General features: G+C 38.8%; 1 protein-coding gene across 2 annotated transcripts in view; it reads right to left on the bottom strand.

Annotated features, from left to right (window-relative positions):
• MTMR1 (myotubularin related protein 1) overlaps nt 1–9,954 on the bottom strand; it is a 35,506-nt gene extending 25,552 nt beyond the window's left edge. The window contains exons 1-8 of one of the 2 annotated variants that reach the window (XM_009868186.1): nt 9,856–9,954; nt 4,784–4,834; nt 3,397–3,472; nt 2,453–2,547; nt 2,130–2,237; nt 1,615–1,716; nt 850–933; nt 86–235 (exon numbers count right to left, since the gene is read on the bottom strand). In XM_009868186.1, coding sequence (XP_009866488.1) covers nt 86–235; nt 850–933; nt 1,615–1,716; nt 2,130–2,237; nt 2,453–2,547; nt 3,397–3,442 — 585 coding nt within the window. In that variant the 5' untranslated portion in view covers nt 3,443–3,472; nt 4,784–4,834; nt 9,856–9,954. The remainder of the gene's footprint in view (nt 1–85; nt 236–849; nt 934–1,614; nt 1,717–2,129; nt 2,238–2,452; nt 2,548–3,396; nt 3,473–4,783; nt 4,835–9,855) is intronic. The other variant, XM_009868188.1, reaches the window with a different exon arrangement.
• Between the last annotated feature and the right edge of the window lie 2,209 nt (nt 9,955–12,163).

The following is a 12,163-nucleotide window of genomic DNA, read 5'->3' as shown; positions in this document are numbered from 1 at the left end:
CAAAACAAGCCTAAAAGAACTCTGATGATCTTACAAGCTACAAATTTGTAGAGCACTTCTATCTCCTTCTAAAAGTTTCACTTACTGGAACTCTGCCTTTTGCTCTAAACGCTGCCACTTTTGAGAGGTCATCATCCTTTACGCTGGTTGGCACAACAAGAACAGCAGGATACGTATCACAAAGCTCATACGTGCTGTTAACTTTGGATATTTTCCAACTCTCATTGGGCAAGCCCTGTAAGAAAGCAAAGTATGTGTGTATTTTTCATGTTAGACCTTTACATATCTGAGTATTTTTTAAAAAAAAGAAAGTGCACCCACATTTTTCTTTTAAATAAGTTATAAGCTTCAGGTCTTCATAAACCACTTTCCTATTTACTGTTCCTATTTAAAACTGATATGCAAAGTAACTATCTGAATTGACTGCACGCTCAGGTAAAAAGCAATCATATAGTGAAATAAAAATACTTTTGCAACCAGGAAACTGTAGATTTACAATGACAAACTACAGTTACTCTTCCGTTTAATGCTGCTCATTTAAAACCAAAATTTTATAAAGCTTGTATTTTATAGAAACAGCACTTGGAAAATGTGGATTTAAGAATGCATGTTAAAATAAACCAATTTGCTCAAGTACTCAGCACCTTTTATCTCCACCAACATTAGCAGGTGCTCAATACTCCTGAGGACAGGCCACTTGCATTTTATCATCTAAACATGAGATCTAGACAGTCTCTGTATGTAGGTAGAGCTGAAAATTTTGAGTTTTCTTTAGTATTTTCTTCTTGTTTAAGTGGCTTTGGGGCAGATGGAGCAAAAAAAAATACACCAAGTACTTATACACCTTACCTGCCTCTTATATTCTGCCATTGGATCATACACTTTCCAGCCATTAATAGCAAACTTTTCTTTATAGCTGAATGCAAAAAGAGGCTAAAGACAACAAAGCAAAGGCATATGTTACTGTCTGGTGGGCTGTACACATAATAAACTCCAAACCAGTGAATCTTCTAACATTTCAAACGTAACATTTCTAAAACTCTCTAACGGCAGACATGAAATCTTCAGTCAATATCGGACAACGCTGTGCTAGAAAGAAAATGACAGTTTCCTCCTTCAAGTCCATGCTATCTAACTAACAAAATCACGACAGGAAACAGTCAGAGAGAGCTGAAGTTACTTGCCTGTGATCATACAACACATCAATGGCAAAGCTGGGGTTAGGAAACTGGTGTCCTACCTCCCAACCAGTTCTTTACCCACACAAACAAATGAAATAGCTTTCTGCATCTGACTAATAACACGACTAATTGTTTTACACAGAACTTCTCGACTGAATTATCTGCTGCAGAAAATAGTCAAGATATACATATTTTTCATGGGCAACATTAGGGAATCTATATCTCAAAGGTTACATACAATTTAACTTCACCCACAGCAGAATGTAGCACAGTTTTTTAAGAATTCATGTGAAAAGGAAACGGTGTAGCGTGCCTGCTCTGTAACAGATTTTACAAATCAACATTTTAATGTTGGTTACACAGCCTGTGTATTTCCCCACCTACGGTTTCCAAAAAAAGACAGGGACAGCCTCATCTGCATCTTAGGACTTACCAGCCCATTAGAAACAGGAAACGCGCGTGTTACAAGGTTTTCAAAAATCTCCAATCTGTTCTGCTCTTCCTGTTTATAGGCCAGCCGCAAATTTCTCATATCCTGTCAGAAATAAGTTACACTCTTTTACTCTACAACAAATTAATATAAGAAAAGCAATTTTAAGAAATTTGATTGAAGGAAGGCATATAAGTAGCACCAAGTCACTGATATCATCTAACCCACATGAGAACAGAGTTCTGTAAGTGTTTGTACCAGACAAATAGGATCATTCTTAGAATTATTAGATATAAAAATAGCCACTTTTCCTTTGAATTCACTCCTGAGACAAAAGGCAGAAGTGTTTAAAACTGTGAGTATCTCAAGAGGAATTGAAATTTATTATCTAAATGAAGTAGTGTTCAAATATAGGGAACTGATCGGACAGAAAACCAGCACGTGTGCATGCAGATTCCTCTTAAGAGAAAAATTATATGAAAACACTTTAATATGAATAAATCTCTACTATGCCATACCTTGCAAACTATTTCTATACCACACGAGTTGTCTCCGTGGCTCTGTACTCCAATTTTTTCAACTCTACTTATGACTCCAAGGGGAACATCAACAACAAAAGGTGGATCCTGAAATTTGCAGGTAAAACAAATTAATTTTGGTACATTAGGAGGAACACAAACACATATTGTTCATGCGTGTTTCAATAAAGTCAACTACAATTCCTGTTTAATTACTGCTGTGGAACATCCTACTTCACTTCGACCAAATTTGTACGTTTCTGAAATCTACCTTGGTAACACTCCTACCTGAAACAGGATGCAGAGAGATGGTGAATTCTTACCCTTTCCACACTTTTGATATACATTCTGAAGTCCGTCACTGTTAGCGTACCACTGACTGCTCCCATAAAAGGGCAGATATACATAACATCTTTAGCTGGGGAAAAAAAACAATTAAAGCTTCAGTTTCATATACAGACATTATTTAACAATAAAATAAAAGCTATTTCTATTTACAAGTAGCACTGTTTTTGCAGTTCTGTGAGACTTTGGCACTTGACCTCTACAGCAAAGCCTACTCTTCAGACGTGGTCAGGACTGAAAGAGCTGCCTTTATCTCAACAACTAAAACAACCGAATTCCTCAGGCCCGCTGCTGCTCAGCAACCATTGAGCAGCTGGGGCTGGGCTCAGCTCGAAGGGGCTTCGGGCAGGTAACACAGCACCCTGCCGGGATTTTTAGCTGCAGGCAGCTCTGGTCCCTGCCCTGAGGGGTGAAGCACCCGCTCTCACCTCCGAGACAGAGCATCCAAACAGGCAATTACTGGTGTGTACACAACTGGCCTCCATGGAATTCAGTTATACACCCGTATCTTCATTTTCACTTTTATTTGAAAGAGCTAGCGTTCTTTTCTAGCCAAGCGCTGTACTGCAGACACAGAGCCAAAGTGAAATAAATCTCATTAAGAAGTGGAAGCTAAGTTTTGCATATCTCCATCTTCCTTGCTAACACCGTTTTCAATCTATGAAGTATCCCCGGCATCCCCAAGCAGAAATACAATCCATACACCTATATGGAACAAATTCACCCTCAAAACCCACTATTTATCTATATGGATGAAGTAATCCTCAGGATTTCTCTTTCTTACAATTGGATTTAAAAGAGAAAGAAACCCAGCTGAAGTGATACTGAAATAACAAAAGTCAAAAGGAAATAATATTCTATTTTAAAATAAATAAACTAGTAATTTAACAGTATTCAGCGTGGTACTCAACGGTACGCTTACCAATCACTTTGATTGATTCTCCAGGAAAAAGTGGAGCCTCTTCCATCTGTGCTAGTTTGTTTCCATCCCGCAGTGCCTGGCAGAAATCCAAAATCGTGAGTAAATCTCACTTCCCATCTGTACTACATGGATACATTTTGATGCAAAGTGCTTTTACTACCAGATTACTTGAATACAAGAAGTGTATTTTTTATACAAGGCACAACTGTATTAAACAGTACCATAGTGAAAAACAAACACACACGACGTAGTACACTGACATACATGTTAGTAACATACTAGTAATAAAGCCTTTATGCAAAAATTAGTTTCACGTGCTAGCTACACAGAGCATACAAAAATATGAACAATAGGATCAGCTCAAATTTGTAATTAATAGTTTGTTAGTCTTCTGCTAAGTGCAGATATTATTTGCAGTACTTTTATCTACTTGAAAACATTTCAAAGCTCATATTTTTTCTGTATTCTTAATGTTGTTTATTTGAATATTTTCACCTGAGAGAATTACATGGCAGAAGCTTCATTTACTTAACATTTTAACTTTGTGGTTTTGATAGCAAGAAGTCAGAAGCACCCCATGATGCTCTATTTCAATCAATATCCTACTGAGAGTGCCACAGGTTATGGAAGAGGTTCATTACAGGAATTTTGGATCCAGAAGGTCAGATTAAGAACGAAGTAATAATGAAACAGAGGAGAACACTTAGCAACTTTAAAATAAGGGGCTAGTTCCATAAACTAATTTTCATTTAGGTAAATGGCTTCATTCCTGAATGATACAAGATTGATCCTTTGGGTCCTTTGTTGGCGGCTAAGATTTCCCATACACTAAAGATTTTCATTAAGAATAAAAGGGTTTGCGAGACTTTTAAGGGCCGTGTGAGAAAGTGATCTCTCTCAGGTCAACACGACGCAATATTAAGGTCTCATTTTTTTACATTCTGAAGTGAGAAAAAATACAACCGAGTACATAACAATAAACAAAGAGCTCTTCCCTTGCATTATAGCTCTGATCCACATACAAACTGTTGGATCTATCTGCCTCTAAATTGTGCCAAACACTCATGAAAAAATATTTTAAAAAGCTATTTAAATTGATCTCTGGCTTAAGATTTTCTTGAGTACTAACAGAATTTTATACTCAGCACCCGGCCACAACAGATGACCACGGATGTGGTCGGTGAGAAAGGGGCTTACGGGCAGTATCACGTTCACGACTACACAACGTTACACGAAAACCTCCCCTAACCCGGAACCAGTAACGCACTAAACGCTTTCTATGGGTTCTCCTGCCAGAGGAATATAAAATTTGTATGTCCTGTACAAGTACTAATATATAGTACCTGGCTACACAGTTAATGAATGAAAGACGAGTAAAACTTGCCACCTGATCAGGTTCTGCTTCAGAATGATAGCCATTGTGTCCATCCTGAATCTCCTGCATTGCATGAGGCAGCAGTAGGGCAAGAGAGAAGTAACAGGAAAAAACATGCAGACAACAGGTGAAAGGACAGAAGCTTTTCTTTTCTTTTCTTTTTTGTTTGTTTCCTTTAATTTTTTTCTTTCCTTAAAAAGACAGCACGTACTTGAAACTCCAGTTTAGCGATTTCAAATCTTCCGCTCCTGGCACGATCTACTTTCCAAAGACAGGAATCTAAGCTATTAGTACTGTCCTTTTAATGTCATTTAGCACAGCACAAAACGAAAAATTTACTCCCTTTTTCACAAAAGAGTCAGCGCTGGCAGATAAGCACATAAAAGTACGTACTGTCTTTTTAAGACAAAAACCTTACAGTGAAGAAAATGAATTTAAAGTATGCCACATGCTTATCAATAGAAGAAATTGAGTACAGCTTGCAATGGTAGCATTAGGGGAAAATTCATGCAATCTTTCAAGGAAAAAACAGGTCGACATCAAACAGAACTATCTACACAATTTAAAAAATCCTTTACTGCGTAAAACATGTTCCAACTGAACTTTCAGTTTTATGGTTTCACATATTTTCCAGTAACTTCTGTGTTGTTGCCGGAAACCCAGTCAGTAATTTTACAGAACCTAAAATTACTCCTCACACAAAACATGCAAACAATTCACATTTTAATGCATCATACTGGCAGCAAATCCTGATTATTAATTAAATCTCTTTAATAAACAAAAAGGTCCCTACGCACTCCAGAGAGAAGCACAAATGTCACAGGGTCACATGAAGTAACTGTTTGAATACGTTCAGCCAAAATTGTTCTTCCGTTGTCTTTCTTTAGTAACTGGAGAGAAGTTGTGATCATGACAGTCTATTATTGCCGGTTCTCACGCGAAGAACTTCTCACTGTAAAACCAGCCTCAGTCTACACTTAAGATTTTTTCCTAAAGTTAATTTTTACTTTTCAGTATTTCTACTGAACCTCAAAAGAGCAAAACTTAGAAGGATTTTAGATAATTTCAACTCCACAAGAATTCAACAAGTTATAAATAATTGAAAAATCCTTTCAAATTATAAAGGACTCCTAACATTTCTGTATTGGTGGAATTTTGTTCAATAGAAGTAACTTAAATTTCAGACCATAAAAATGCTGTTTCTGACTTTAAAGCAAAGCAAATATCGTGATCTCTGGAAGAAAAGCAGGAAAACCAACAAATACACCAAAAGATTTTAAACAAATGAAAGAGAGAAGCACAGCAGATCATTCAAAGTCTTTACAAAGAACTATGAAAAACGAAACGAAAACAATCACTTTTTGTTACTCAACCCAAACTAATTATTTCAAGAGTCATCTAGCTACAAAAAATACAAAAATCAGCTTGTGGATTTGTATGATTGGACTAAATACATCATTTTCAAATACGTAAACAACGGATGAGAAAAAGGAATCGTCCAGATTTCATCTCTTGGTTCGAGACTGAACAAGAGGTCTTTGTTTGACTAAAAGTGTTAGGCACATTTCATGAACAATGTCAGAACGCTATCCAGATCATTTCTCACTCCATAAATGTGACTCAGAGAGAGGGACAAGCAAACAAGGCATGCCCTCTTTATATCTCCAGTGAACAGCGGGCAAGACCTAGTCTCAAAATCATCGTTAAAAAGACGCAGGTCATTGCACTAGTGTCTAACTTAAGTCTATCTTTCATTCCTAAGGCAGAGTGGTAACAATTAAGGTAAAACACGTACAAAGGCAAGCAAGAACTGGTATTTTATTTAAATAGTGTAGACAAAGACACAACATTTTTACCACTAATATTCTTTAGTAAGATAACACGTTAGAGCTGCTAATACAGTACTCTGGAGTCCCGAGCACGTAAGCCTCAGTTGCAAGCAACCATTTTATCAAAATTAATGTAATAAAACTGAAGTTAGTATTGCACATTCATAACATAATTTTAAAATATTGCTCTCTTATACATTGACTTTTATTGCTCACGAAAACATTGTAATGTATATAAAGCATTTCTATGGCAAAGAAGCTGCTGCACCGCATAGCAAAATGGTCTGACCGGTTCATAAAAACCATTAATGAAGTAAAGAACAACGCTTGACACACCGAGATCTCACACAGCACGAAAGACAAACAGGTAGGAGGCCGTTTCACTGCTAGCCAAAGGTAATCTTACCCGTATAACAGGCCTCCTGTACACCTGTTAGTTAAAATATAAAATGTTATCCAACAAAACATAAGAGTTGGTTCGTTAAAGACATTATATCTTACTTCATCAGATTTTCACAAGAACTCTAATTCCAAACATTTTCATTGTAGCCACATTTTGAAAGAAAACAAAACTAGGCAGACCTAGTCGCTGTCCTTTGCAGAACTGGTTTTAGTCTAAAAACAATCCAGCCACTTCATTTTAGTGATGCAACAAATGCCAAGCTCTTTCGAAACATTCATTCCTAATCACCCTTTTATCCCGTTACAATGTGCTATTGTGAAGAGAGAAGAAAGAGCCTGGTAATCCTTCTAGGTGGAAGACAATATGCCCGCACTAGCTGCCATGAAGGATAACCACGGCATCTTTTAGATTCAAACGGCAAAACCAGGCTAAGGACAACCCTTCTCAACTTGCCTTTCTGAAGGCATCTACATTCAGCCACCACAATCGAAGCAATTTTCATTTATAGGAACGCGTCATTTAAGAACACTCTGCATGGAGCGTATGTCAGAGAAGGCACATGGGGTTCAAACTCCGAGCGAGATCACGCTGCTGGGGTGTTCAGCAAGGCAGAGCTCGTTCAGTGCTCTCCAGTTCTGACCACTTCACTGGCAGCCCCTTGGCTTCTGTTTTGATTCTCCCCTTCCCTAAATTACATTCGGGTACCTTACACAGTCGGGTAACATCGCAAGATACAAGAATTGATACATTTACCTGGTTTTGCAAACATATTGATTGAACCATTAAAAAAAGGACAAAAGAAAGAAAAAAGCAGCGAATTTCTGGTAAACCCAGCAGAAAGCAACAGAACTGTCTGCCCAGTTCCAGCAGCAAACACACACATCTGGCCCTACCTGAAGGTTCCCAGTTGCTGTAACACGGTCTCTAAATGCAGCAAACAAAGGTAACAAAGACCCAGAAACCTGACCGGCGGGCGGCCAAAGGGAGATGTCTCAAAGGAATACTGAGTTATAAACGGGCATTATCTTTTTACATGTGAATTCCACAGTAATCATGAATAAATCCAGCCTGTTAGTGTACTGACTGAGCAACTAACTGCACCAGGGAACTCCTGCAGCAGCTAAGTGCAAGGGAAACACTCTCCTAAAGCACAGACACCACTTCACAAGACACTGGTCCAGAATGTAACTGAAAATATTCTAGCATAAAAAATTCCATGCTGTTGTTATACACAAATGTGAGACTCTAAGTCATAGCAGTGCAATGATGCCAAATGGAATCTATACACGAAAATTCTGAATATCGCCAGGCTTAATTTTTTTCTTTCATTTCTAAGAAACAGAGAAGGAAGCAGAATTTTATTAGGCCTTAAAAGGCTTATTCCTCTTAAATAATATCCAAGACAAGTTTGGTATAGAGAAGGAGGTTATTTAGAATCAAAAAGAGCTCTTCAATTCCAGAGGGATGTGTTCAAACTCAGAGATAAACTGAACACCAAGCTTACTTTCATTTTATCAAAATGAAGTCCTTGATCTACAGGGCAAACGCTGCATCGACAGGTGTGAGGCAAGGTTTCCCCACAATGTTTTATCAAAGATTTTAGCCTTGACCTCAAGCAAGCATTTGCGATTCAGCTGCCACAGTGTAGAAGAGCTACACTTTTTTTAGGAATATAAACTGCTGACTGTGCCAATAGTGTGAAACTCTGTGAGGTGAATTTTTAAGTAGCCTATGGTCAAAAATATTTTGTGAATTTATCTTCAGGCCTGTGATGAATCTCACCTGCTGTCACAGAGTCTAAACTATGCTGCTTCTGGACAATAAAGTTCTTCGTCATAGAGAATATTAGAAAATTATTTAAAATCTAGTTAACACCAAAAAACCATAAAACCTTCATTTGGCCATTTTGCATAAAGACCATGAAACTGTTTCAAGTCTAGGAAGAAAAAAAGGATCTAAATAGCAGCAGCCTGGGTTTCTTAAAGAGATTTGAAAGAGATGACTTCTGTCCATTTGTAAGAGAAGAAAAGCTGCCTACGTTCCTTCCGCTCTTGTCAGTTCAGCTGGGTGGCTGCACATAGGAAACAGCAAATGTGCCTGAAAGAGTTGGGGTAAAAAAGGATAATGGAACCTATCAGGTTTCTTAAAGAGATTTGAAAGAGATGACTTCTGTCCATTTGTAAGAGAAGAAAAGCTGCCTACGTTCCTTCCGCTCTTGTCAGTTCAGCTGGGTGGCTGCACATAGGAAACAGCAAATGTGCCTGAAAGAGTAGGTTCCATTATCCTTTTTTACCCCTATCAGGTAAACCACACTGTGCAGTGTTACCTTAGTGACAAAAATGGTGCTGGAAGAGAATGAAAATGGTAATTTGTTTGTTTGATGCTAAATTCTTTGCCCCTGGTGAAATCCTGTGAAACATGATAGTTGTCTATGTTGTTTGCACAGTAACAAAGAGATACGCATTTGTATTTTGTGAAATCTGGAGAGCTCAATCCTGTACTCTGAATGACACACACCAGAAACAATTTCAACCTGTAACTATTAATCTATTTTTTTAATGTAGTAATTAAAAGACAACTCACTTTTGGCATTTCACTCTAAACACTGACTTTTAACTTTCCTTTCACCTCTATCTAATTTTTACTCTGTAGACCTCAGTGCCACTATTCTAAGTATGGAGCAAAACAAAAAGCAGATTCAAAAGACTCCTATTCCTGATGAGATGCTTCTAGTTCTGAAAAATTCAGTGCTCACTCAAGTACTTACCACCTGCTAACCAAGGCAGCAAGGACTTTCCTGATTATGCACTCTTTTGCCTTGAACAAATCACTGCATTGCTTGGGTCACTTACCCTGTAGTCTCTGGACACACCTTCTGACGGGACAGACCCTGAAATCTGACTAGAAATGGTTGCAGCTATCAGCTGTTTACACCACTCCACATGGGATCCAGTCGGGCTACAAAAACAGAATACAGCAAATTATTTAGCAGTAATTCAAAATATATCTGGAGAACAGCACAGCAACAGAGCACACCCAGAAAACAAGACCATAGATGATCACTAACATCATAAAAATTAGCTTCTGTTGTGCACAGAATGCAACTATTTCGATCAAGTCAGGGAAAGGAATTTTACTAGTATTTTCAGAGATATAGGGCTGTCAGTAGGTTAAAAGTGAGGTTTGGGTCCCAGGAACTTACAAAACTGCTGGTTTCCCTATCTAACGTATTTTTTTTTATCATTTACCCATGTTTTTCTTAAAGTCATCCGTGGAATTAATTAGGTCAAGTAACAGGAAACTCCTTACACTTTCCCTATTATTATTCACTAGTTATTCGGTAAACCCTCAAAATTATTCTATGCTAGTATTAAAAAAATTAAACTACACTCATGTTATATTCTAGTGTCATACACGTGTGTCATTAAATGCAGAAAATGTCTATTTCTAAACGGTAACCTCCAGTTAGCCATATTTTTTTCCTATTCCTAAAAAAAATAAATCTCTGACTCAGGACAGGCCTTCCCATGCCACAGCAAGGAATTCTGCAGTGCAGGGCGTTTGTAAGAACCCCAAAGACCAAGAATCTGGCCAGAACAACCACACTGAATCCCAGAAGACGTGTTTTGAGAACAGTCACCTGATCTAGTGCTGCTTACAGATAACACAGTATTGAGTGAGAAACAATTACAGAGTTTGTCACCAGCCACACTGAGGTGCATTGGGTCTACTCCACAACCCGCCGGTATCTGACGCAACGCCCGGAATGCCAGAGGGAACCGTTCCCAGTGCCACAGCAGCCTCAGCTGACGTCTTAGATACCTGTCATTTCTTCAAACAGTTCCCCTGGGGTTCTTCCACAGGTTTAATGTTTATTTACAAGTCAAATACAGAAAGAAAATTTTAATTAATCTTTAGAATTCACTCACAGAGTACCTTGGGCTTCTGTGAGTATCCCGTGACATCAAAGTGAAGAACCCAGCACCTAACAGCAGCACCACAACTTGCTCATTAAGAGGGTGGGATAATGGCACAAGGTGATCAATTACTACGTAACTAGAGGCCTGTTCTTACATTAGTTCTGCTACGGAGGTGAAGACAAGTGTAACAGCTTTGTTCCTGAACTGAAAGCTCTTTCAGAACTTTTCTGACACTTTATTAGCTTTCTCCCCACCTGCAAAATTCTACACTGTACTAGATCACAAAATGTTGTTCTGCAACTAAAACACATCTATGATATTCCTGCTTGAACAAATATTTTCATGCTGAGCTTGTGTCCAGAGAAACTTTTCACTTGCGCTCTGCAGGAAGAGTAACGAGCTAAACCCTGCAGTAATCCTTTTCTGATCTCATTTATTCCTCTTCTTCTCATATCTCTTAATTTCTAGTGCAGATCTTTAGGATTTGCTTAATTCTCTTTCCAAATAAGCATTTACTTGTTAATTAAGAAAAATATTTATTCTTTCTATGGCTTATCTTCACTGGGAATCATTACATCAACAAAGTTAACAGCAGCAGGCAAAGGAATGTGAATGCAGATCCATCTCCTACAACGAGCATCTCGGGAGGCGTCACGGCGTGCGCAGGACCCTGGTCACATCGCTGTGACTGTCGAGGGGGACACACAGCGGTGCAGCTCTGGTCACTCTGTCTCATCCGAGGCCACGCACATCAGCGCAGCCTGGTACAAGCGTATTAGCAAATAAATAAATTACACGACAAACAGACATATCCACCTTCACTAGAACGATGTAAAACTCCACGTTTCTTCTAACAGAGGAAGAACACGGAGGCCAGAACCTGGTTTTTAAATGCCGTCTCGTCTTTATTTTTCACGTGGGTGAAACTACCTTCTACTCCTCGTCTAGGGATTTTTAAGTCAGCTCTGAAGTCCTGCCTCCAGCCAGAAACTTCCAAAGGAGGGATTGCTCTGCCAGTAACTGCTGAGCTGGATGCGGCAACACCTGGCGTCAGCTCCTGCGCCCCGAACATCGCCCGCCGGGACCCCAACCCCAGGTACAGCAGCAGCCGGCCAGGAGACAGGGACCCCCACTCGCACGGAGGAGTAACAAATAACTACACAGAGACTTAAAACATCTGAGAATGGTCTCACCTGAGTTCGACAAGACCCTAAGCTACGCACTACCCCCAAAAAACCCC

Source organism: Apaloderma vittatum, unplaced genomic scaffold (genome assembly GCF_000703405.1).
Source record: "Apaloderma vittatum isolate BGI_N311 unplaced genomic scaffold, ASM70340v1 scaffold1094, whole genome shotgun sequence".
Lineage (NCBI taxonomy): Eukaryota > Metazoa > Chordata > Aves > Trogoniformes > Trogonidae > Apaloderma > Apaloderma vittatum.
The sequence above is the reverse complement of the archived record's forward strand: the minus strand, read 5'-3'. Positions and strand labels throughout refer to the sequence as shown.